At 39.8% G+C, this 27568-nt stretch overlaps 3 protein-coding genes across 4 annotated transcripts; all 3 read right to left on the reverse strand.

Annotated features, from left to right (window-relative positions):
• Positions 1-57: 57 nt before the first annotated feature.
• On the reverse strand, positions 58-6020 carry msmo1 (methylsterol monooxygenase 1). Of its 2 annotated transcripts, none has more exons than XM_008402776.3 (6): positions 5914-6020; positions 4060-4330; positions 3823-3971; positions 2226-2352; positions 1976-2130; positions 58-800 (listed from the first exon to the last, which is right to left on the reverse strand). In XM_008402776.3, exons 2-6 carry the CDS (start codon positions 4312-4314, stop codon positions 611-613), a joined length of 876 nt encoding a protein of 291 aa, XP_008400998.1. In that variant the 5' UTR covers positions 4315-4330; positions 5914-6020; the 3' UTR covers positions 58-610. The 2 variants fall into 2 exon arrangements, with proteins under 2 accessions (XP_008400998.1, XP_081469907.1); XM_081613781.1 differs by lacking the exon at positions 5914-6020 and adding an exon at positions 5757-5879.
• A 532-nt stretch (positions 6021-6552) lies between these two features.
• klhl2 (kelch-like family member 2) lies at positions 6553-21270 on the reverse strand. Its single transcript, XM_008402594.3, has 15 exons — positions 20671-21270; positions 17647-17766; positions 17452-17558; positions 16323-16444; positions 15262-15424; positions 14957-15066; positions 14749-14865; positions 11915-12064; positions 11693-11810; positions 11060-11257; positions 10854-10955; positions 10411-10539; positions 9326-9466; positions 9094-9237; positions 6553-7905 (listed from the first exon to the last, which is right to left on the reverse strand). Exons 1-15 carry the CDS (start codon positions 20736-20738, stop codon positions 7877-7879), a joined length of 1818 nt encoding a protein of 605 aa, XP_008400816.1. The 5' UTR covers positions 20739-21270; the 3' UTR covers positions 6553-7876.
• Positions 21271-24727: 3457 nt separating this feature from the next.
• On the reverse strand, positions 24728-26306 carry med28 (mediator complex subunit 28). Its single transcript, XM_008402484.3, has 4 exons — positions 26099-26306; positions 25467-25533; positions 25275-25387; positions 24728-25173 (listed from the first exon to the last, which is right to left on the reverse strand). The coding sequence occupies exons 1-4, from the start codon at positions 26255-26257 to the stop codon at positions 24970-24972; spliced, it is 543 nt and encodes a 180-aa protein (XP_008400706.1). The 5' UTR covers positions 26258-26306; the 3' UTR covers positions 24728-24969.
• Positions 26307-27568: the final 1262 nt, after the last annotated feature.

The following is a 27568-nucleotide window of genomic DNA, read 5'->3' on the forward strand; positions in this document are numbered from 1 at the left end:
AAAAAATTACTATTCAGACCATTATCGTGATCAAAAAACACAACTTCAACAAAAATATCCACTTTATGTATTTACAAGCTTTTATTTTAACACAAGTACAGAAGAAACAATACACAGTCAGCGCTTCTTTTACCGTTCAAATTAAAAAAGGCATTTGATTCTTATATGAAAAAATAGAGTGGGACAACACGGAAGAGACACACAAGCCAATTCCCTTTTTCTACCTAAAATTTACAAGAACTTTTGCATCGAACCCCGATCAGATGGTTTCTGCTGAAGCCTGGAGATTAGCTGGAAGAACTCAACAGCTAAAGGAGGAAGTGCTAAAGTGCTGAAACATTCAGAGGTAAACAGGAGCATTTCACAACAACAGTGACACGGTGCACCATCTTCACATTTCATCTGTTGAAAAGCAAAGAGCAAAATGAGGATGCTGATGTTTTCTTTATTCAGCCCGCAGCTGGTGACAGAGATAGCATGATTATTAAGGCACAGGAGGCAAACTGAAGCCAGCTCTCAGTCTGATTCGGATTCACAACACAACCGAGCAGGGTTTTGTTTTTCTCCACATCTCTTCCCTGGATGTTTCATTCTCTGTACAGAGTCCGCTTTACTGCTCCTTCTTCCCTCCTTGTTTCTCCAAGTACTTGTTGTACTGGTTGTCGGTGTTCAGGAGCTTGTCCCACCAGGTGAAGGTGGAGGAGTAGTTCCCCACAAAGTTCATGTGGTGGAAGTCATGGAAACGGGCGCCGGCGTAGAAAGGGATGAGGTGGAGCGGGTTCAGAGGGATGTCGTAGCCGCTGTGATGAGACATGACAGAGGGGATGAAGGTCAGTCACGTTTAGAGAGAGAGAGCAGAGGAGAAGGACTGTTCTCTTAAAACAGGAAGAGGAAATCTAGTCGTGACACGGCAGAAATGATGGCTGTGGTTTGCTTCTTGTTGGTTTCTTAAAAACACATTCAGTCATTTCAACAGAGAAGACATCTGATCTTTTCTTTTGTTTCCAATTATTATTAAAGTATTACTGTCTTTTTATGCAAATAACTACACCAGTATGTTAGAATAATAGGCTACAGCATTTTTCTAATTTGGTAAGAAAATCACTTTTGTCTGATCTATGATTCAATTCAATGCTGCTGAATAAAGGACGATTTATGTGTTACTACTTTACTTACTTTAACTACTAGATAATTCTTTGTTTGTTTCAGGGTAAACATAGCATATAACATTATTTCAATACATGCATGTCTTAGTTTCATGTGTGACATTCAACTAAAAAAATTTAATTTTTCAATTTTGATGTTCTTTTTTTTCATTTATTGTGGTATTCACATTATAATGTGATGTACTCTGTGAGTTTTAATGCTAAAAAGAGTTAAAGTGAAATAAATGCCACTTATTTACTATATTAAATAGAAATTACAATAATTTCTCACAAAAGAGTGGCATACATAGACAATAAAACATTTAATTAATTTGATGATAAATGCCGAAAATACATTTACAAGATAAATTCAATTCGATTCAAAGATACTTTTTTGATCACAAGGCAGAAATTTAATTTTGTCCTAACTCATATTAATTCAAATACGTTATATTATGATGGCTGTTGGCAGGTTAGATCTCCTGTAGCAGTCTGTATTATAGCAAATTTGAAGAAGCCTCTGACTAAAACACTTTATTTGTAAAACAGTCTCATGAATGGTAAAGAATAAAACAGAGATTTCTATAACATAGCTGCTTTTCATTCATTTAACTAAACATTTTTAACTCAATTTCTGCTTCAAAAAAGACTTTTCTTCTCTTCTGCACCGACCAAAAACAAATAAAATCCACAAGGAACATTAGTGAGATGCTTTCAAACAAAAAACAAGCTTCATGTTTCCTGAAATGTGTTAATACTGTCCTCTGTGGCCCTCTAATGGTCAACCCCATGAACCACAGGCAGATGTTAAAGGTCTGATCGTGTCCCACCTGTGAACATCGATGGTCTCCAGCAGACGGAAAGCCACCCAGGCCCAGAGGAAGAACACGTGGTTACAGAAGATCATGATGCCGATGAAGAAGCCGGCACCCAAGATGATGGTCTCCAGAGGGTGGGCGTACTCCGCCTGCATGCCGAACGGAGCCTGGGATGCGGCAGAGGACGCGTCACGTCACATTTAATAAGTAACTCTTTCGTAAAGACTGCGTGTTTGTTTATTGGCCTGGCCGCTTGGCTCACCGTGAACTCGTGGTGAACTTTGTGGATGTATTTGTAGATACGCCTGTGGTGCAGTATGCGGTGGAGGAAGTAGTGCCAGGTGTCCTCGACGACAGCGCAGCCGAAGCACCGAGCCAGAAGAGACGTCCTGAGAGACAGCAGAGGACGAGGGGAGTGGTTAGACAAAAACCCAACGACTCACCTGACAGACCAGTGACAAACTACAGCACGTCCAATAAATGCACAGTGGTAACAAACTGTGCGTTTGTTACCACAGTTCAGTCAATTCAGATTCAATTTTGAAAAATCCTAAACTGTTTTTACCCTAGAATGTGCCTGGTCCATAAGGGCAGATCTATTCAGTCTAATTCTATGCTTTGTGCTATGAGCACATTCATGCTTTATTTATTTTACACTATATTTAGAATCCTAATTGCACTTTCTGAACCTTTTGAAAGAAGGTTTGATGGAGTTTATTATTACATGTTTGACCAACGTGGTCAAGTTATAGTTTTTGTCAGTTTTACTTCTTTATTATTTATTTTCCATTGGCTGTTCTACTCCTAATTGCACTGACTGAATAAATTAAGCTGTGCTGTTTTTACATATTTGACCAAGCTTGTGAAGTATTTAAGTGTGCTGTTCTGGTGCAGAGTTATCAAATCAATTTTTAACTAAGCACATTTATGTCTATATTTAAAAAAATAAGAAGCATTTTAAGTCATTGATTGCAGCACTTTTTCTCTGTATCAAATCGGTATCAGCTATTACCAAACATCCAATATCTGTATCGGTATTGGAAGGGAAAATAGTGGATTGATGAAACCCTACAAAACATACTATAAAAATTGACTTCATAATAAATTATCCCTTTCAACCTTAAAAGTATAGTGAAACTAATTTGTTGCATTCAGTTGTTGCATAAATAATCATAGTGTATGTGGGAATTTTTCTGCCATTATCTAAGAGCACACATTTCAGTCTGGAAGCAGGATTTCATGTCTTTTGTTCTCGAAACATTTAATACTTTTGCCTACATTTTCATTTTGAAAGCAGGACTTCATGTACTTCTTCTCAAAACTTGTAATGCTTGTACTCAAAACTTCTCCTCGCACTCAGACATAGCTTCTGCTCGGACTCTCTGCACGCTTACAAAACATTTTCTGTTTGCTTCTGGAACAAAAATGAACCGTAGCCTGGCAACGTCTCAGCCAATAGAATTAAAGTGTTGTACAGGGTGCATTTGTTTCCTTCTAGCGGGTGTGCCTGTGAGGCTACTATCAATTGTAGCAACCTGTGCCAACAAATGATATAGGGAGTTGGTAGGGTGAACAAACTCCTGCCTAACATCTGTTAGCGACCAGTAGCACACTTCTGGCAGAAAGTTGACATTGTTGTTTCACCCTACATCCAGATTTTGTAAACATGCATGAAGGAATCAAGAAAAGACTCCAGGAGTTTTTGATGACGACATAATATTACAACACAATGTAAAGCTCAAAAAAGTAAATTTTACATAATACTGCCTTTTTAATATTTAACAAATTAACAAATATGATGCAACTAATTAATATCAAATGGTTGCGGTTACGGTTGTTGTAAAGTAGTTTTCACTGACCAGCGGGGCATGGAGTCCCAGTCGTATGGGATGCTGAAGAACTCTGTGAAGTAGTATGTTCCACAGATTAAAGGAAACTGGATGAAAAAGTGGTTGAACAGCAGCATCTTAAAACATGTCCACTGCTTCTCCCACGTCTCCGGCTTGTCCTGCAACGAACACACACTTCTGTCACAACGCACAAAGCGACATATCAAAACCTAAACCCACGCAAAGCAGTGCAGAACAAACACCGACCTGCTGGATTTTGTATTTCTGCATGAAGGGCAAGAATTGGAAGAGGAAGCCAGGCAGACAGAACAGGAAGTAGATGAACTCGTGGACGATGAGCGACCCCCAGGTGGCGATCTGGAACTTGGTGTAGTTGTCCAGCATGTAACCCCAGGCATGCCTCAGGGAGGGCTGCAGGGGGTTCTCTGGCAGCACAGCATCTACGTACTCCACTGCCAGGAAGGCAGAGCTCAGGATGTCTGATGTCCCGTTTGCCGCCATGATGTGAGGATGCAGTCTGGAGGAAGACACCAACATGCTTAGACGAAGTAATTACACTGTAGCTATACGCCGGAAGCAGAAATCAGTGTAACTGCACTGTTTCAGAGATATCATTTATCAGTATGTGTCACTTTACTTCAAGTCTATTCGTTATATGTACAGCACTGGGCCTTCATTTCTAGACTTTCATGGTTTTTCTTTGGACTTAGGCTACTTTTTCAGTTATTTTGTGTCTCATCCCATTTTCAGAGAGCTGCTTTTGTTTCTTAAGTTGTTAAACTCTGACCTACTGAATGAATCACTCAGCCATTAAAAACAGCTGCTAAACTGAGTCGGCTGTGTGTCTGTATCAATGAAGCTGGAACTCTCCCAAGAACTTTATTCCCAGAAGACACAAAGGTCATATTTATTTCTGTTGATTAAGCAGAAATTACTATAATTATCAAAATGACACAGACTGTTACCAATTTAGACAGAGAAGCCATTTTGTGGTCAGAATCAGACCTTTGATCGGTTTTGAGTGGTGATTGGCTGGTTGGAAACGAAACAACAGACACGGCAGGAGGTCTCCTGTAACAACACTCTTCACTGCAGATGCCATTACTGAGGGTAGGAGACTCAGTTGGCTATGTTTACCGTCAGTGAGCTACTGATAGTCAAGGATGCAAATAGGAAGAAGAAGGTAATCATGTTTCTCTTATGAAATGTCCAAAATTACATTTTGAAACACACACAGACGAACCATTCAGAATTTCAGGCACTGACTAACAAAATATTAAATTACAATAACACTTTGAATTAAACTGCTGGTTTAAGGTGTTTTCACTCTTCAAGCCTCAAGAAAGACAGTGAGAGAAATACAGAAGATAACAGACATGAAAGATTTTCTTTTAATCTTTTTTTTGTCTTTGTCCTCATAAATTGGATTGTTCTGTTTTGCTACAATGTCATTTTATAATAAAAAAAACTATCATTTACATTAATTATTTTTTATTTATTCGTCTAATGACTTATGTTATGTAGACGTTATTTTGACCATTTCTTGTATGTTTCTAAATTCACTGTGTGCTTCTGACCTTTGTTTTTAGGAGAGCACTCTGAATTTTGACCACTATAAAGATTCCAGCGTTTTGGAAGCAAAATGTTCAAAACTAAGGCGACACACTTTCTTGGTCATGACACAAAATAGAATTGGTTTCTTATTTTTACCAATTTAAATTAAGTAAATAAAGTGTCGAGTTTTACAAAATAAAGATTCATTTGCTACGTCTACCAAACTTCATACCACATATCTGCAAATACGTGTAGACAGCCTAGTTTAGGCTATTATTTGTTAGTGTTTAAAATCCTTCAAAAACCTTAATTAAGACCAACTAAAAGATATATCAAAACTCAAGCAACAATAACATATTCAGTCTTATTAGAGATAAAAAGTTACTTACGCCACACCGTTAGCCCAATATGCATCATATTAGCTAAAATCCCACGTAAACATCGAAACAAGCCAATAAACCTTTTTAACTTAACAAAACATGTTTTAATAACTTTTAAATCAGCTAACTGTTTCCCCTACAGAAATGAACAACTTGTCAACCTTACCTTTCCGCAGCGCGTCAGTCTACCTGAGGAAGAGGCGGACTGCCGGGTCAAGTACAGTAATATTGGAAAATTCTATTGGCCGACACGAGATTAGCGTGACGTCATGACTAGAGCGACTTCAATGATTGGTTCGCGGAATGGAGTGATGATAGTGAGACTGGAGGGCTCTGCAGAGAAAGCCAATAGGAGCCTGGATCTGTTTTCATAAGTCCAGCAGGCTGGATGAGGGTAGAAATGGGGTGGTGGGGATGTCTGCCGTCAGAACTTTAGTCACATTTAGTTTTTTTTTTTATATAATGTTTGGCTTTAGTTTGTTTTTACAATATTGCTACGTGCTCCTCCAGGCCTAAAGGTTCAGCTGAATAAAACGTGGGACAAATACAATGCAAGTCTAAGGAAGAATTGCTTACCACCATAAGTTAATTACAACTGTACATTGTTGTGAAAATAAAATACTTGTACAACAACAATTAAAACTTGAGTTAAATAGATGTGTATAAGAATAATTTTAACTTATCCTTAAATTACATGCCAATATAAATTTTTTAAATTTTGCACAGGAAATGTAAATAAAACCAGACTACCAGGAGAAATAACGCACATGCACAACAAGCAAACTCACAAGAATCACACAACACGTGTAATTTAAATGTTTTACTGATTTGGCAAAGTTTTAAAAACAGATTATTAGCATTTCACAGCTTTAAATACAAGAAGCATATTTATTAATGATAATATAAAACATGTAATAAAACATTTTCAGTTATAAGCCTACATGACATTCATCAATACACTGACGAGAAACAGCGATACCACTTTCACTTTTTCAGAGCGACTCTGACAATAGCAGGAGATGAAAGAGACAGAAGAGAGAGAAACTCAGGAGGAGGTTTGGTCACTTTCCAGAAAGAGAGAAGAGATCAGAAACACGGAGCCATAAAAAGAGACAGAAAAGAGGAGACATTAAAATTGGCACATTCATATTACGTCAGGGTGTGCAGTAGTTATAAACGTCATTACACCAAAGGAAAGGAGGAAACTGGCGAACAGGTTAGAGACAGAGTCCATGCATCGAGTTCAGTCTGCTGCTTTCATTAGTGTTTCCAACCACGGCAAATATGGCCGCTAGTTAACAAGACTCCACTCTCTCTCTTCCTGACAAAATGAAAGTCTCCTATCTCAACAAAAAAAAAAATGTACATAATCAAGTTCTCAAGTGCTTTTTAACATTCTGTTATTCTGCCTCAACACTAGCTAATACGCCGTCCTAAAGTCATGATTTGTTTATCTCAGAAAAGCGGCTGTCCTGGTTCCGGTACCGAAGCTACAAAACAAACATGGAGGACTCTGACATTCAGGCACTCGTCGGGGCCTCGCTGCAACACTGGGATAGCTAAGAAGTCAGACAAAGTGTGTTCATGCAGCATCGGAAAAAAAGGCCTCACCACACAGACTCTCTGATGCAAACAAAAACATGCTTACATGTGCGAGCAATGGAGCACCTTAATACGCAAGCACACCAGCTTCCTCCCCGGAGGAATAAAAACAGAAATGCTCCTCCTCTCCTTCGCTCTCCCTCAGATCTGACGGGTGGTCTCTCTCTCTCTCGCTTCTGGTTTGTGTTAAAATTAACTAGTGTTAAAGTAACTTTGCAGTCATAGCAGCTTCATATCAGTAGCGTTTCGATGGCACTGCAGTGATCCAGGTGGTGCTTCCAACCTGACTGTCCCCTCCGCTGCCGCAGTCCCGCCGGGAGCCAAATTAAACGCAGGTTCGACGCCCCTCGTCCGCTGCGGTGCCTCCCAATGTAAGTGCAAGAACCTTCATCATTCCCAGCATCAACATCTTCGTCGGTGGCTGTGCTAATGCTGCCCATATCCGCATTGGCATTGAAGACAGATCCAAGATCGGTGTTCAGCAGAACGCGTTCCGCTTTTTAATCAGAGGCAGGAGTCAGGAGCAGTCATAAGGGCTTATCGATCACAGTCACACCTGCAACAGGGATGAAGCAGAGCTGCATTACTGCTGCCATGTCACACACATACGTCATATAAAACAAAATGCACAAAGTCCTATAGATGTTCAGAAAGCTGTACATAACATGGGAACATTTCAAAACAAGAGCTAAAACTGCTAAATATTTAGGATTTATCAGATAAGCAACAATATTTAAGGGGTTTTCCAGGCACTTACTGCAATTTTATAGCACAATCAAGTACTTATATTACCTTCAGTTGTTCTAAAAACACTGTACATACCAAATATGACTGAAAAGAAATTTGACTTAAATGCCTTGCCTCTCTGTCTCTTTAAGAAGCTCCTGCTCTTTCTGAAACTCCGCATTCAGGAAGTCACCACAACATCACCCTTCTATTAACCCTTTAACAATGTTTTTACCAGCGTTGCACTGAGAAGTCGCTCCTATAATGAGCTCAGCAGATGTGCTGTTCCACCAGTGGTTTGCTAATTGCCACTGGCTAGTCTGAAGGAGAGGGGGAGTCTCAGAAGGTTGGAAACTGTGCCTTAAAGGAGGCGTTAGGCTCACCCAGGTGCTGACTGGTTGTCATGGGAGATTAAATGACTTCTCAAACGTGCATGAAAGACATCATGTTATGTGACATAACAAAACGTAACATAACATCAGCTTATGTAAATAGGATTATAGGATTTATCAGATAAGCAACAACATTTAAGGGGTTTTCCAGGCATCTACTGCAATTTTATAGCACAATCAAGTACTTGTATTACCTTCAGTTGTTCTAAAAACACTGTACATATCAAATATGACTGAAAAGAAATTTGACTTAAATGCCTTGCCTCAGGTTATGGCATACCTAAAAAAAAAAGAGTAAAAATAAATAATTCTCATTGTCATTTTTATAATTATAATAATGGTACAAAATTATATCACAAAATTTTGTGTTAAAACCTTAAGTCCATAGTGGACATGCCGAGTGTTCTTGTAGAAGAAAGTGAAATGTGTTTCAGTCCAAAGCACAGCCAACATGTGGAAGGTGGCATATTCTAAAATATCTGCAGCTTTAATTGCAGCAAAATGTGGTTTTCAAAGTATGAACCCAGTAATTCACATTTCAATTATTTTTATTTGGGGAAAAAAGGGTTTTAAAAGAAAAATTGGTAAAAGTCACATTGTGTCTGGAGCTCAACGTGCTCACTGACCTGCATAACTGCGGCCTGTGCTCATGCAGGTTGGCAGTAGCGTCCACTTGTCAGTGGTTGGGTTGTAGAACTCCACCGAGGCCAAGTTGCAGCTGCCGTCATCGCCTCCCACCACGTACAGCAGGTTGTTTACAGCACACACACCTGAGAGCACAGACACACAGAGACGAACATCCACCAGTGGAAAAACCAGCTTCTGATGCGTCCGGGTGGGTCAGTCCTCCTGACTCACCTGCGTTCCGTCGACACATGTTCATGTCGGCTACCTGCCGCCAGCTGTTAGTGGCTGGATCGTAAACTTCACAGCTCTTCCTCACCAACGGACCGTCATGCCCCCCCATAGCGTACAGCAAACCTTTTAACACACCCACACCTGGGAAAAGCACCGTACAGGATCAGATCTATTGTGTTTCAGTAACACAACTGTTGAGTATCTCATTTTACCAGTAAGCAGGATTAGAGCTGTCAACTTTAGTAGTGTGCCTTTTTTTTAAGCATTTTTCTAGTAGTTTCTTGTATTTTAGACATGTCAGAGATAGACAAACCACCAAACTATGAGTCTTCTTCCCACAGTAAGAACTTCCACACCAAAGAGTTGTTACTTGCACAAACTAGCCTCTTACCTGTGGCGCATTCACAGACTGAATTAAATTACATTTTATTTGCATTGCACCAAATCACAACAAATATCGTCTCAAGGCACTTTAAAAAAATAATTTCAATTCAATCACACATACATTCCAATTGATCCTACATATCAAACAATACAGTGCACTCAATTAATTAAGCAAAGTAGTTGAAAAAGTTTCTATATATTTCTAAGAAAACCCTGCAGACTGCATGGAGTCATGGACTCACTGACCGAGTTTTATTTATTTTTATTTTGTTGTTTGACCTCTGACCTCAGAGTGGACCTCTGTCAGGTCCACTTGAACAGCTGAGTGGTTGCCATGGCAAGTTAAAATAAAAGGTAACACTTTATTTGAAGGGGGGGTGAATAAGACTGTCATGACACTTTCATAAACATGACATAACACCTGTCATGAACATGAATAAGCCTTTATGAATATTTATGACTGTTGTCATAAAGCGTCATTCGGTAAATTATGACACTTTTAATACAAAGTTGACATTATTGAAAATGTCTTTGTTATGACAACTAGACATTAACCAAGAAATCATTACTGTTTAAACTTTACCTTTAATAACATAAAGTTACCTAATTTTTAAAGTGCAATCTGTAATACTTTTATAACAAATTTATATCAGTAATGATTTCTTGGTTACACTCTCACATTTGATGACACAAACACACACCTGCTCCACTGCGTCTCGTGCCCATCTCTGCTATGTAGCTCCACGAGTTGCTTTTAGGATTGTAAGCTTCCACTGTACTCAGGCACTGCCTGGTGGCTCCGTCGTAACCTCCCACAGCATACAGGATCCCTGGAAGCATCGGAAATCATTTCAAATTGAACAACTAATGGTATTTAAAGTGGTTTACCTGTAAAACTAAAATACAGCGGCCTCAGCGCGGCGCTAAGGAGGAGCGTGGCAGGTGTCACGTTCGGAGAGCAAGGAGGGCAAAAAAAAAAAAAAAAAACCTCTAAAAAGCCAACTCCACGGGACAGTGGTAAAAAGCTCGTGGGGTTCAATGAACCCGGCTCCTAAGACCGCGGTAGGCTAAACATTTGTTATTTCATGCGCTTTATGTACCGCCTATTTGTCAGCCTTCAAATTTAAAACAGAGCTGCAGTCACCGTTGACAACACCGACTCCTACGCTGCTGCGCCGGGTGCTCATGGGCAACACGTGGAACCACTCGTCAGTCTTGGCGTTGTAGGCCTCAACTGTGGAAAGACCTGCAGTCACAGAAAACGAACCAGTAAGAGAAACTACCGTCCGTCACCCATCGCTTCACAAACGCGTCTCGTCAGGTTTCAACCAGAGAAGGAGGAAGCGGTACCTCTGCTGCCGTCAAAGCCCCCTACGGCATACAGGAGTCCGTTGAGCACAGCGGCGCCGAGCGTCGACCTGCGGTCCTGCATGCTGCTCACGCTCGTCCATCGGTCCATCACCGGTTCGTAGCAGTCCACCGTCCGCACTCGCAAAGAGCCATTGAAACCACCAACGGCATACACAGACCCACCCATGTACACCACACCTGGAGACCCAACACACACCAGTGAATTTAACACCAAGTAGTTGTTTATTGGTGTTCTCTTAGAGGTTTCAATAAATCTTAGAGGAAGCCTTAGGCTGGTCCATACGTACTCTGGTGACACAGCTTTCCACCATCTTCAGAGTACACAGCACTTTATTCAGAGCAATGCAAATATATTCACTCCCCTAGAACGGATTTCACATTTGGCCCAGTTCTAACACCAAATCAAGGTCCACAGATCTAGAGGGAGAAACTATCACAAGTACTCCAGAGTTTTTCTTCCACTTTGCTATAATTAAGTACTACTTTGAGTTGCTCTCCGAAATAAAATCTGAGCTAAACATTTTCAGGTTTGTGGCAGTAATGTGGAGAACATGACTGCCACGGGGTGAGAATACTATCACAAGGCAGTTTTAGCAGTTCAGATTTTCCTACCTGCTCTGCATCTTCTAGTAGGAAGTTCAGCCACTTGGTACCATCGCTGCTCCTCAAAGTCAAAACACTCAACACTTCGGATGGCCTTCGGCGCCTGACCTCCAACCACCACCATCACCTAAATGCAAGAGAAGCAACACTGCACTTAAAAGAGTGTTTGAACAACACTTGGAACATCTCAGCTCCTCTGAAGAAAAGGCTCTGAGTGGTGATTATCTGTACCTTGGGGCAGGAGACCGGCGTTCTCATCCGGGTTCGAGCAGTCTTCATCAGAGCTCGCTGGTCAGCTGGCAACAGGTGGTACTTCATGGCCTCGATCAGGTAGTCTTTGCAGGCACTGCTGTTCTTTATCAGGGACTCTTCCTCGACACGCTGATGGCCAAATGGGCACCAATCAGAAAACTGAACTAGCCAGCTATCAGGTTTTGGTAACCACAAGGATGAGCTCGAAGAAAGCCAAAGCAAACGTTCTTGGTATCGGCCATTTACATCGGCAAACTCTTGATTTAGATTGAGCAAACATTTTCTTACCAGAGACAAAAACTGTAGAACAAACATACAATATAAAACATCTAAAATGTGCAAATACTCATCCACTACAGTTTAATCAGCTCAAATAGTAATGATCATTGCACCCTCTTCAATGTCTACAATCACAGTGTTTTTGTTGAGGTCATCCATTTAAATTAACAGGAAACTTGCTGTTACTTAGCTGCAGTGGCTTGGCTTAGGGGTGGCGTACCTCAGGGATGACTTCTTGGCCCTTTTCTATGATTTACAACAAGATATAATTTTCCTTTGGGATCAATAATTTTTATTTTAATTCAAACATCTCTGTGAATGTGACACTGAACTGACCTGTCCTGTTAAACTCTACAGGATTTGCAAGACTTTTGGAATCCTGGATAGCAACTACTTCTTTCAAAGGTTACTCAGTTTGTCCTGTCTTAGCAGCTAAAAAGTAATAAAATTTACTCCAGGACTTAAGGAGGGATATTTAGGTTATTTCAGTAACTTCACATGTCAAATCGCCAATTTTACAGTAAATATCATCTTATAATATAAATCATTTCACAATTATAAATCACAGAGAAATGAATCTGATACACCTAAAACAAGCCATAGAAGATAAAAACAGTATTAAAGTCAAAATGAAAACAAGAAATTATAAAATCTCACAATCAAAACTCTGTTTACATTTACCTAATTTAAGTCACCTGCACCAGTAACTTGTATGTATTCATATGTATACATCTGTCTCTGTATGTATAAATAGTAATATTTAATAGTTTTTCAGTGATTTTTTTCTGTGGCATGTTGTTGCTAAATTCACTGTTGTGTCTTTGTGCAATGACAATAACATAAATCTAAGTCTAAATGACTTAGATTTCAGCATAATGTACAGCAGTCAAAGACTGAAGTGATGCGTCACGGTCGACTGTCGCGCTACATGAGTCTGTGTTACTAATTTACCCTCTGACCAGACAAACTGTCACTGCTCAGGCTCAAAAACTGAAGCTGGACAGCTTTGCTTCTGAAAAGGAGGACTGGAAATTTTACAACTCATGCCAAGACGTACCAGCAGTCACTGTACAAAGATTAAAGCAGGTGTAAAGAGTTCTGCCTGGAAACAGGCCAACTTGTTCCTATTGAATAGGTAAAAGGATTATTAGAAAAGTCTAAATAAGATGAGACTAAAGCATGAATAATCATCTCGCACTCAGTCAGAAACAAACGTACGGAACAGTTGAGTCGTGACCATCTGTGCTCATCTCTGACAGACCTCAGCTGCTGAATCAGCTGGGATGTCGACTGAGAGCTTCTTGCTCCGCTTGTTTGTGTCAAGGTGTTTTATTCACCACAGTCGGATGCTTTCAGTCAATTCAGATTCTATTAGACTGCATGTCCTCTCAGGTTTTAAATAAATAATTTTGTCCATTTCAACTGAATTCGTTTGCATAATTAATCAAATCTTCAGCATTGACTTATTAAATGTAAACTTTGCATAATTTAAACTACAGTATGTGTTTCTATGCCTGCAGCTAAAGCAAATACTGTTAATTTTACTGATCTGGTGTAAAAGGGAATTGTCTTCCGATTAGCTTAGTCCTAAGCTAATCAAATAGTCAAATGACTATTTGACGAAAGTCATTTTAAAGCAAAAATGATGTTTGTTCTTTTTGGGGGGTTTTCCAAAAAACAAATCTGTAATTAACTCAGGTTCTGTCACGTCTCAGAAGTGTCCATGTTTATGTGTTTAGATCTGCCAGCTTCCGACAGCAGTTTTATGCTAGGATCAATGAGGTAGAATTAATGCTCAATTAATGCAATTTCACCTGATGCATTACTGTTCACCACCATCTCAACCCATTTTATTTTTCTGAAAGGACATGACTTCCCCAAGAGGTCAGGCTTTAAAAGATGAATTAATTAGACAGTAAGTGACTGCGTACGCTTCATTTTTAAAAATCACTCATGCTGAGACGAGTCAAGCTTCCAGATACAGTCACTCCAGTTCACTATAAATGAAAGGTGTGATGTCAAGGGGTGAAAAAAAAGAAAAGGGTTAAAATAACCCTTTAATAATGTTTTTAACCAGCATACACTGAGAAGAAGCCAACATAAGCTCAGCAGATGTGCAGTTCTGTGCAGACCAGGTGTTTGCTAAATGCTGCTGGCTAGTCTGAAGGAATTTCCCAAGACGTTTCCAAGCTTTCTGTGAGGTGGAAGCTTGGAAACTGAAGCTCACAGGTTAAGTTTTTGAGGAGGAGCTCGACTGAAAGGTGATGATAGATTCCACAGTTGAATGGTTGCCATGGAGATTAAAGGATTTCTCAGATATGCATGAAAGAATCAATGCAATGCCCAAGATATGGTTTTTTAGGGAATAACATTATAACATGATGTAATGCTCAAAAAGGTTGATACTGCCCCTTTGATGAAGTAAAAGTTGGAATCTCATGGCTCATGCACGCCAACAGTAAGAAGAAGTCTTCTCTGCTGAAATAATGTAGATATTTTATCTGATGAACAAAAAGCAGACAGGTTGAGCGTACCTGCACCAGGTATTCTCTGGAGAGCAGCGGCAGGCGGACATGCTCCATCAGGTGAGCCAGGTGTTCCTGTCGGACATCTTTGTCATGGTTGACCCAAGCGATCACTGCTTCAAACACCTTTGCAGAAACACAGACCTGAGTAAGGCCAAGGTGCGTGTGTGTGTGTCTGCTGTGTCACACCTGAGTGCAGGCCAGCGGGGGAGTGCACCTTCTCCTCTGACGGGATGGTGAGCTTGTCACTGGCGATCATGCTGGACACCTGCTCCATGCCCAGGTTCAGAAACTCCTCACTCCCCACCACCTCCGTGAAATTATGCTCTGTCAGCACAGACATAATGCGTCGGTACTACTACTCAGGCACCAACAGAAGTTTTCCACAGCTTCTCCATTAATTACACCTGTCCTCATTCTGTCTCCTCCACCCCCTCCCCCGCGTCCTAGATAGTCCCGAACAAATGCAAACTGCACTTAATGAAGCAGTGGGAAGTGTTGCCAGAGTCTGAGGACACAAACCTGCGTAGCTGTTAGCCAGAGACAGAAGCTGGGAGCAGGCATGTAGGTCGGCGAAGGCTCTGATCCCCAGGCAGTTGGACGGGTGGAGCTGGGAGCCCAGGAACTCGCAGCAGGCCTTCTTCACCTCGCTGAGCTGCAGCAGTCCTGCTGCAGGCAGCAGAGCCTGGCGGGCGCAAACACAAAGAGTGGCAAAGAGAAAGACAGCAGCTGTCATGGTTACGGTTTAGCATAGACCTGAGCAGGGGGCCGCTGGAGGGAGGTGATCCGGATGAGACCATAACTCTGAAAACTAATGTTCCACACCACCAACACTGTGAAACATGGGAGTGGTAACATGATCCTCAGCAAAGACATGGAAGTAAGAGGGAGTTAAAGGGGACATATCATGAAAAATCTAACTTTTTAACCCTTAAATATGAAAAATCTAACTTTTTAACCCTTAAATACATTTTTGGTGCTCTTTGAGTGTGTAGGAGAGCAGAGAATTTACATGTATTCTCTGTGCTGCACAGATATCTTTATATTCTTTTTGGGTCATTTTTTTCAGTCCCTTTATTTTTCTCTAAAGTCCATGACATTTTCTCATCTATTCCATCACAGTATTTGCTGTGGAATTGCTAAAAAAGGTCATGAATTTACAGCTAATCAGTTCTGTGCATCCGCCATTTTTCCTCTTGCAGCAGCTTTGTAGTCCAGGGCAGCAGGGCTGTCAGAGACTGCAGAGGACCAGACACTGGGGCAACGTTCACTTCCTATCAGGATAACCACCCGGAACATGAACCAGAGCTACAACAGAGGGTTTAGATCAAAGTCCAGACACAAATCCAGCTGAGAATAGAAATGCATCCCAGAACTGCCTGATTTTTATTGGTCAAAATTAAAATCATGCATCAGATTCCTTTCTCTTCACAGTAACGTGAAAACGTCTCTGTTTTGGTCAATCATTAAAAAAAATAAATAAATAAAATACGCGGATTGTGATGTGAAGAAGTTTAAGAGGTATAAATACATTAACATGTCACTGTCAGTGTCTGACCAGTGACCACGGTGTGTTTGATTACCTGGACGTTGTCCTCGGTGACCTGAATCTCTGCTGTATAGATGTAGTCCACCAGCAGGCCCAGAGTCCAGCCGCCCATCTCCTTTATCCTCACTCGTTTGGCTCTGCTCTCCGTCATCTCTCCTGTCCACAGCGATTAAAAACGTCACGATTCAGTTAGTGACAAACACAGCTGGTAGACAGGAACTGAAATTATGGCTGGACAATAAATCAATATCAATATAAATTACAATAAACACGTGAGCAATACTAGTAGATAATATGTCTGTTAAAATATTTAATACAAACAAATTCACTGACGTATGATCGAAAACCGCACGGCATTCTGGGGAATGTAGGCAGAGGAAAGGCTTTAGCTGCTTAACCTCTCACAAGAGTACTAGGCAAGATGACTAGCATCAACCAACTCATTCACTCTTTGGTTACCTAGCAACAACCTGCTTGAGTGACTTGCACAGCAGTAGTTTCAGGTTTCTCCACTGAGCCTCATAACTGCTTAACAATACAAACCAACGGCATGAAATTTAAAACTGAATAAAACATTAAAGGTCACCAGTTTGTCTGCATTTCAGATATTTAAGACAAAAAAAACTAAGCAATAATTATGTAAAGGCTAACTGAGTAAAGTTAAGTTATTGTAATTACTGTTAAGGTTATATACTTTTATTTTGGTAACTTTCCTTTGGAGGTAAAGGAACACAGTTAAACACAATGAACAGAAAAGGTTGACAGCAAAACAGAAAAAATGATCAACAGCAACTCAATTTTAGCTTCAGTCAATAAGGGAAGATGGAAGAAGTACCTTGGATTGAAATTTAAAATGTGAGAATCTTGAGATTTTTATGAAAAAATGCCTGTGATGGCAATAATTAAAGGAACTGAACTGTAACAGGATATGTACGACAACGGATGGCGGTTGTAATATTATCTGTTCTCTTTGGCTAGCTCTTACATTGGTTGATGAATGATACGGGTGGTTTTAATAAATCATCATTTAACCATTGACTGGATGCTACAAATTATCTATATGGACTGATATGAAACGCTGATATCGTGATACGCTTTTTTTTTTTTTTGCCGTATCGTTCTGCCCTAACTGACGCGCAGCAGGGACAGAGGACGGTCCATACCTGTAAACATGGCGTGGAAATAAGGGCTCCCGGCAGCCAGAACCACCCTGTGAGCAGCAATCTCTACATCCTCTGCGACTATAGTCACATCACACAACAGGCTCTGGCTGCACAGAGGAGATGAAGCGGGAAACAGGTTGCAGGTTACACCGACAGCGGAGGAGGACAAACAACCCGGCAGAGAGGACAAATCACCTGCGCAGCTCGTTCATGACCTTAAAGGCCTTCCTCATGTGCCGAGGGTTCAGGGTGACGGGGCCCTGCCTCTCCACTCCATCCTCCTTATCCAGAGAGTGTGGACACAGCCTAGTACACCTGACGGGGAACACACACACACACACATTAATACAGAACATAAACATACACAGGCATTAAAGCAGGCGTGGTAATTAGCCCTGCCATGATAACGATAAATTGTTCCTGAAGTTATTGCAATAAACGACAATATTATTGTTTTTAGGCCACTTTCAAATAATGTAAATGTAACTATTAATACAAGGAGACATTCTAAAAGATCAGTAAACTTTAAAATTCAAAGAACATTTAATACTGGAACAGGAAGACATTCTAAATAGCCAAAATAAATAAATATAAAGCAACAGAAATAACAAATAAAATTAATTATGAAGTCTCCGTATAAATAAAATTATGCTTAAAAAAAGAAAAGGCTAACCGAGACCAAAGTACAAGACTGAAGACTTCCGTCATACAGTTTTTGGTAAAAAAGAGAAAAGAGAAAAATAATAAATCATAAAAATGGAAGTTATTAAGCTCGTTTTAATTTATCATGTAATTTCTTGTTTAACTGCGACGGGTCTAACAACCAAAGATCTGTGCAGGTTTTATGCCTTCAGGACTGTTGAGCTCCACAGTCAAAAGTTACATTTTTATTTAATTTTCTATACAGCAATGTTTAAATAAATCATACTTCACCATTAAGTCATCTAAAACAATGTTTTAGTTCTCCACACTCGGTGTGTGTTGTGGGGCCATGAAAGACTGATTACCACAGTCTGGATTAGACAAAATCCTCAACATCACTAAGATATATACAAGTGCATCATATTATTGTTTTTAAACATCAGTTAAAAATAGGGATGTGCCAATTGCAGCTTTCTGACCAATCACTGATTATCGATCTTTAAAAAGCTCAACCTGCTTTTTTTGTGTGTCTGAAACAGCAAAAGAGGACAGTGGTTGATTTTTAGACCTTTGCCGAGGCTGATAAGATCAGTGGATAAGATCGGCTTCACATGGAAGTATCGGCTGATCTCCCAAAATGAAGGATATTAGCGGTGCTTTATCGGCAGGCCGATTTATTGCGCAACTCTAGTTAAAAGGTCAATAAGGAAACATCAGTCAAGTTGGATGTTAAACTCTGCAAAAAAAAAAAAAGACATAAATGTCTAAAACTTCTAGATGAATATATCTATGGCTGTTGATGATGAGTGCATTTACAACTCGACACCAGAACTCAAACATTTCTGACTTTTCCTATTGGTACAACATAATGTTGTCATGGCTACAGTATGGAGCTGTTGATGAAACATTTTTATTTCTGATATTTCTCTTCTCACAGCTATAGATTCAACACCACAAACTTCCTCAGACATCTAAAATTAAGAACTCAAAATAAAGCAACATGTTCAGGCAGGCAACTTCTAAAAACGGTTGCTGAAAAAGACTGAAGGAACAACATTGGTGCTGAGATCTTCACTACCACACTTTAAAGAATCATCAAGCGTCTAGCACTGATTTCACTACCTGGATTCTTTCTGCACGGAGGATGGACGGTATAAGGAATATCAGTTCTTGTAATGAAGCATTTTTAACTCAGGTTTAAGTATTTATTCAGTTTTTAACTGGACCATTTCCCCATTTTTTTGTTTTTCAACCCACAAAATTAACTATTACAGCATCAAAAATCTAATTTGTTGTGTAAACCTCATTCATGCTCCCAAGTACAGCTGGCTTAAGGCTTAAAAATAAAATCTTTTTTTTCCATACCTGATCTGATTTAAATTTTTATTTTGCTTTCTTTGCAAAAAGAAAAAAAAAAAAGTTACAAATGCCGGAAAATATTTTCAAATAGTGGCTTTTATTCTAATCATTCCTTCTACAAGAATGTATGTTTAATTATAAGAATTTAGTCATAAAATTAACACAATTTTACCAAAATGTCTTAAACTTAAGAGTCTTTTTTCCAGACAGACTCAGTTGTTTGTACAATCGTTTCAAAATTCCACCAACTGCTGTTAATTACTGGATGCTGATGCGTTAAAAGATTATGTATGTGATGAAGCTGTAAAACACTCCTGTCAAGCAAGAGGTTGGACTGACTGACATCACTGAACTATAAAAACCCAAGAAGTGTGACGGAGAAGAAAAATACAGATATAAAAAAAAAATATCTTCAAGACACTCTTTTTCACTAAAATTCAAAATTTTGTTCTTAAGACATTTGTTAATATATCAACTAATAAAAGGAATCTGTAAATCACTGTTAATCCAAAAGTTACAAAGTTGCTGTATTAAATGTCAAGTTTAAAAAAAATCCAAAACTTTTTTGGAGATTATTGTCCACTTTTTGTTCTTTTTTATTTTATGTTTAGGGGGGGGAGAGGGGGCAAAAAGGTAGGGCAGAGCGAATTAATCGCAAATTTGCTCCATTCCTGAATTACGGACCCAAGGGGCCAAACGAAATCCTCCAGAGGGCCGTACATGGCCCCCGGAACTCACTTTGGAAACTGATACAGCGGAGTAAAGACACGGCGCTAAAACTGCTGGACAGATAACAGTTGGAGTTGATGCATCTTAGAAATCTCCCCACCTCCGGCCTCTCCTTCATAATAAAAGTACCAACACAACGTCATTTATGCCGCTCGTGGCAAAATCACGTCGCTCCTGTTTTCTGTCACAAACACACCCTCACGCGCACGCCGTTGTGGGAGTCCACGCTCGTAATCTTTGGACAAAAACAGAACAAATAAAATCCCCGGATCGGTCTCCTGCAGCCTGCCCCTCCTGCTGCTGCATCCACCGGATCATTCAGACCCTGCACCGCACCGCACCGCCAGGCTGCGGGAGAAAGTCTCCCCCGCTCAGTCAGCTGCCTCACCGGTTGCCCAGGGTCTCTGCTACTGCGGCACCATCCGTCAAGCAGCCATTGGGAAATGTCAACACACACACGCATACACACACACGCGCGCGCACACTTACAGCGGATGACTGTCCATGATTCCGGTGTTTTTCAGAGGCTGAAAACTTGGCCCTGCAGAATGCACCATTCCATATCCACAGATGGCTCTTTTATGGGTCTGAATCCAGGCGTGAATCGGGGCTCAGAGGGCGGGCAGACGGGCTGACAGCAGCCCCATTAAAGCAGCCCGTCTCACATCAACACCCAGCCCACTGCAGTGACTCTCTCCGCGGACACGTTTCGGTTCAGCTCGGCGGCTCGTGGCCAGCAGCGGCAGCAGTTGTTCTTCTGCTTCGGTCAGGAAGGTAGCGCCCCCCTCCCCACCACAAACACACACACACCGAACCAGACGGGCTTGATTTTAGGTGTCCGTGCCTTCCTGGGTGTCTCTTGGAGCCAGAGGGGGGACGGAGAAGGATACCTGTTATTTTCCAATAGCTGATTAAAACGCACAAACAAGGACAGGGTGGCAAAGACGGTCTTTTAAGCGGCCAAGGCGTCCAAGAAGAAAGCGCTGTCTCCCTCTAGCGGTGGAAGACTGATCGGAGGAGGCTGCGTGAACTCTGTCGGGTATGGTAGTCTGTCTTCACATATAATCACACCTCACTCCCAGCGCTGCAGTTTTAGATATTTGAGCATTTTTGCCGGGATTGAACCATATTATTTTTATTCTCCGCCCCTCCTGAGTCAACAATTTAAATAGTTACAGATAGATACATTTATATTTATATGTTCACATCTGAAGACCGATATTTTTGTAGGTAATTGTTTGCTGAATATTAGAAACTCAGACTGGATGGAGAGTATCTATCAACATCAATTTCCAAGTATTCCCTCAGAGCCTAAATTGGACTTAAATCTGGACTTTTACAAGGCCATTCTAACATATTGTCACCTTCCTAATGGTCCAAGTAATTTTTGCCAAAAAATTATCTGGGGCGAAAACAAATCACTTTTGCCAAAATAAAATATTTCAGAAAGGTGGCGATATGGAAATGCTTTCATCTAAACCCTTCAGGTATGTTCAGAGTGTTCCGATCAGAGAATAAAGCCCATCCCTGGCTCAAGGTTGTTGTTTTTTATTTTTTGCTTGTTTGTTGTTTGTTTATAGCCTCTAACAAGTTTTCTCCCAGGATTTTCCTGTATTTAGGCCCATCAATCTTTCCATAAATTTTGACAAGCTTCTCCAGCTTTCTGATGAAGAAAAGCATCCAAACACTATGTTCGCTTTCCATCACACACAGCGTGAGTCTTACTGTTTGTTTTGCTTTTTTTTTTTTTTTTTAACTGTGCCATCCCAAATTTTTTACTGGCCCGGCCTGTCCACCCCTATGAAAATGTTTTAATAAAGGTTCTTATAAATAAAATTAATATTGACTCCTTATATCTGTAATGAAAAGGTTTTATTGCGGATACCTGTTCAGTAATGGTATCATATGATACATTGTCTTTCCATACAGACAATATTTTTCGTATTTTCGAAGTTCCAAACTACAAGTAAAATAACAGAAATAAATAATAAACGTTAAAAGGAGTGACTTTGAAATGTAGTAGAAATGTAAACTTATTAAGTCACAGTGACTTAACGCTCCTTTAAGCTCAGACTTTTTTCTTATTGGCTAAGCTAATTAGTTGAAGTGGAAGTGCTTGATTTACGCTAACATTTGCTACAGGAAGTCATATGCTTATTTTGCTCATTACAGTCTTCATAAAGGTCAGTAATTACCTATTTAATTCAATCAATAAAAGTACAACTTTAATTAGCTACAATTACCTGCAACTATCAAGCTGCATTACCAGTTCTAATTTGAGATATTTTAAATAAAATTTAAATGAATAAATTATAAATCTTAATATTAATTCTTAAAATTGACGTTTTTCCCATTTGAGCTGAAATTTGAGTTAAAGTGTATTTAATTTTCTGTAATAAAATTTTTGCATCCTTTATCAAATCCTGAGTATCTAATTCATTTATGATATGCATGTCTTTTTTTTTTTACCATCTCCTAAGATTGATCTGCTATTCAGGAATCGTAGGGTTGTGACGTAATGCCTTCAAATAGAATACACTACATTACATACATACATTACATACTTGAAAAGCCATTTCTGTACACTTTAGGTTGTACCAAAAAAATTGGTGGACCAAATAAAACAAACAACTCCTGACTGTAAAATATGAAATTCCTTATCAGTCTTGGGTCTACTGAGGAGCAGAGCCCCTGCCTGGTTTCTGGTGAGAGCTCTTTCCCCAGAACCCATCTGTGAGGAACAAGCAGGAGCTGTGAAGCCGAGCAGAACAAGTCTGTTCTGGTGTGAACACACTGAATAGATTACAGCGAGAGCACTGCCTTCTTTTCTTTGAAATTATGTAATGCAAAAACATGGAATAAAAATGGTTTCAAATGAATGGAAAATGACTGACATTAAGCTACAGATCTAAATATAGTTAGTAGTTTGTTTTCTTTGCTGATACATCAAGAGTTATTTATTGCATTACACAATAAGGCTGTTTTGATCCTGGGAGGTATCCAGTGGCGGTTCCAGCATTTTTTAGCAGATTAGCACTTTGTTTATGTCAGTAGATGACAGAATTTTCCCTTTTGTTGTTTTACAACCACCACTAAGAATTTTTTTATTGATTGTTTCAAGCGTAATTTTTAAAATGGAACATTATTAACATTTACAGGCAAAATACATGAGTGCATCTTAGCCAAGTGGCTAATTTTCTTCCCTAGTTACAATGAACAGGTTGATGTAATGTTCAATAAGAAGAAAAAGCAAACTCAGGCTACTGCACAAAAACACTTCATAAAGGAGAAGAGAGAAATTAAACAGTTGTTGGCGATTTTCACTTTAAGTTATGTTCTGATCAGATGACTATGTAATCTCAAGGCATGTATATCCTTAATTTAGGGCTTTATTGATCCATTTTAAAAAAATTTCAGGGTGGGATAATTATACAACTGCAACAATTTTAAAAAATTGTTTCTATAAAAAAGTATTGTTTTACATTTTTATTACTTGTACAAATCAATCGTGAGAAACAAAATATCTTTTTTTTCTGCAAAAAACTCTCTTTAAGGTCATAGAACAAACTGGTTTCTGCAAAATGACGATGAATGTAAGAGAAAATAAGTGATTGCATAAATATTCACCACTTCAGACATTTGATGTTAGCTTGCTTTATCCCTGCCCCTCAAAGCCAACCAGCTTAAACAAATGAGCTCCACTGTTTCTGATCAGAGGTCATATATTAACTTCTTACGGCAGGACTTTGTTGATGACCAAAAAAAATTTAAATAGAAATAAATAACTTAGTCTTTCTGCAACTTGTGGGATTTCCCCAAATCTAAGTATAGGCATAAATACTCTTGTTCACCAACTTACTGTTTTTTGTGTTAGACTCTAATCATTCAAATGAAAAAAGTCCTTTAAAGGGACAGCATTATGTAAAGAAACATTTTTTGAGCTTTACATCATGTTAGTATTATCTAATCAAAAACATAGTGTTTTGATCCTTTCATCTCCCATGGCAACCATTCAGATGTACAAAATGCTTGGAGGGACCCAGCTCTTCCTCACAACTGCAGTTTCCAAGCTTTCGCCTCTAAGAGCAGCCTTCTGCTGCGACTCCCCTACTCAGCTCCTTCAGACTAGCCAGCAGCAATTAGCAAACACCTGGTGGAACTGCACATCAGCTGGGCTCATTATGTGAGCTGCTTCTCAGTGAAATGTTGGTAAAAAAAAATATATTAAAGGGTTAATAGAGGAGCCATGTTGTGATGATGAAGGCGGTTTCAGAAAGAGCAGGCGTTTTTAAAGAGACAATCTCAAGGTGTTAAATTATAAAGTAAAATTTATTTTAAGTCATATTTGATATATTCAAAATTTCATAACAGCTGAAGGTAACAGTTACTTGACTGTGCTATAAAATGACACTATGTGCCTAAAAAATACATAATGCTGCCTCTTTAACACCACATTCATGCGCATGTTGAGTGTTTGTACTGATAATTTTACCAAATTACAGACCCATGAAAATCCTTAGTTATGATCTGAAGTCAGGGGAGAAAATAGTATCAGACTCGTTTATTTTATTTTTACATTAAAAAAAATCAAAAATATTTACATCAAAAACTAGAAATAAAAAGAAAAAGTAAAAGTAAAAATGTACATCGGTCCAACGTCTATACAGTCTACAAACCGAAACGCATCTTTCCATCCTGGTGCAGTTTCTCCTCCAGCATGGCGGCTCTCCTCCTGCTCACAGCAGGGCTGCATGGCGGTTTCTACAGATCACAAGGCGCTTTGGTGTCTTAGCTGGGTTTTAGAGGAGCTGGGGGCAAACTAGCCGAGGCCTGTTCCAGGAAGGCCAGCGGTCCTGGAGGAGGAAGGTCTGTGGGTTTACGATGCTGACCACTAACGTCCTCCAGCACCTGCTGCCAGTGGTGCAGCTTGGCCAGATGCTTCTGAACCAGCAGTTCTTTCCTCTGCAGCTCATTACGCAGGTCCGACACATCCTGGAGAGAGAGAAGAACTGGACTTTAGGGGAGAGAAGCCACAGTATACTGACGGCAAGAAACTAGCAACCCACAAATATCAGTTTGGTCCAAATGTTTACCTCTTTCAACACCTGCTCTGGTTTCTGCACAGAGAGCTGAAGCCTCTTCTGTAGGAAGAAGCACTCCGTCTGACGAGCCACATCCAGGAACTTCTGGATGCACTGGTCCACGCCTTCAACATAAACATGAATGCTTTGAAACACACACTACCACGAGCAAACGATTCCAATATAACAATGCAGCAGACTGACCGGTTCGAATCTCCTCCTGATCCGTACCGTTCACATAGTCCTGACTTACTAACGATGAAAAACAAGCCTGGAAGATAAACAGACCAACTTTCAGGGAGAAATTATCAGAGACTTAAAGTGGAAAAAAATATATAAAAATCAATATTCAGAATTAACTCTGCTTTTCTTATCATGTTTGTGAAACTGTCGTCACCTACATTTCTGGTATGTGTTTTTGTTATTTTTGAAATTGTACAGACTGTATATTAGTGCCTTCACAGAAGAAAGAAATGAGTAAATTGCAGCCAAAAACCTGAAAAATTTTAAAGCATTTTTTTCTAGAAATATTTTTTGGGAAATTTCTGAGTTTCAAAAGTCTAACATTTTGCACTCTGACTCAAAGATTTGAAAACTTTTTTTTCAGTTTGATCTAGAAAAACTGATCAAACTGATCAGTTTGATCAGCGTAATGGTCCCATTACGCTGTCGAAAAATTGTTATTATGGTTCGGTGAAACAGAGTTGAAGCTCCAGTTTGTAACTGATCAACTCATAGAAAATGCTACTTATAACTACAGTTAGCTCATAACTGAGTATGTTAGCCACAACAGCTAATGCTAACAACAGAGCTAATGAAGCCCTCTTCTCTCCTACCTCGAAGGAAGCCTCCAGTTCGTCCACCAGGGTGTTGTTTCCCTGAACCCGGGGAGCGGAACCGGGAAAGCTCGGCTGAGCCGGTCCAGGAGGCCCCCCAACGGGATGAGCACCGGGCGGTTGCTGGCCTGGAAACATACCGTTCATGGACGAAGCCATCTTCCACTGTCGGCCATCCGGGTTATGCGCATGCGCACAGCATTGACGCAGCGATAAGCACCCCGCAAAGAAAACTAAATAACTAATGAACGAATTTAATCATTTATGAATATAAATGAGATGAAAATATGCACAAAGGGCAATACTCTACACTAAATAATAAGTGGAAGAAGAAAAAACGAGATCCAATCTCAAAATAGAAATAATCTGAAAGAATTGATTAGCTGGCTCAAGCGGCAAAATACGCGCGTGCTCGTGATGAGCACTGAGAAAGCACGCGCGTAGCAAGCACATGCGTGTTCGGCGCGCTAGCTTATCTGGGGAACTACTGACAGTGAAAGCTCAAATAACATGCTTCGGCAAAGTTGTCACACTTTCTTCACGTTTTTGCGTGAAATTAATAATAATACTAATAATTATAATACATAATATATGTTATACGTATTATATCTATCTATCTATCTATCTATCTATCTATCTATCTATCTATCTATCTATCTATCTATCTATCTATCTATCTATCTATCTATTATTTATTATAATGATAATATATATAACATATATTTATTTCTTATTATTATTATTATTATTATTAGTTTCACGCAAAAACGTGAAGAAAGTGTGAACTTTGCCGAAGCATGTTTTGCTACGCGCGTGAGGTCTCAGACCTGCGTGAAGCTGACACCCCACCCACGTCAAAAAATCCAGCAAATAGTCTGAATGGTTAGTGCTCCGTTTGTGCAGGTTTGTGCCGTTAAAATTTTCGTTTGTGCAGTTTTGGTTTCTGAGATATTAAACATTATTTTTTAGGTCATCTAGAGTTCACCATCCCCCCATATCGCTCCAAAACAAACCAAAGTGGGCTAGTTCGTTAGTGCTCCGTTTGTGCAGGTTTGTGCAGTTAAAATTTTCGTTTGTGCAGTTTTGGTTTCTGAGATATTAAAAGTTATAATTTTGGCCGATGACGTCACCATCCCCCCATATCGCTCCAAAACAAACCAAAGTGGGCTAGTTCGTTAGTGCTACGTTTGTGCAGGTTTGTGCCGTTAAAATTTTCGTTTGTGCAGTTTTGGTTTCTGAGATATTAAACATTATTTTTTAGGTCATCTAGAGGTCACCATCCCCCCATATGCTCCAAAACAAACCAAAGTGGGCTAGTTCGTTAGTGCTCCGTTTGTGCAGGTTTGTGCCGTTAAAATTTTCGTTTGTGCAGCTTTCATCTTTGAGATATTAAAAGTTATAATTTTGGCCGATGACGTCACCATCCCCCCATATGCTCCAAAACAAACCAAAGTGGGCTAGTTCGTTAGT

This window comes from Poecilia reticulata, chromosome 1 (genome assembly GCF_904066995.2).
Source record: "Poecilia reticulata chromosome 1, P_reticulata-male-v2, whole genome shotgun sequence".
Taxonomy (NCBI): domain Eukaryota; kingdom Metazoa; phylum Chordata; class Actinopteri; order Cyprinodontiformes; family Poeciliidae; genus Poecilia; species Poecilia reticulata.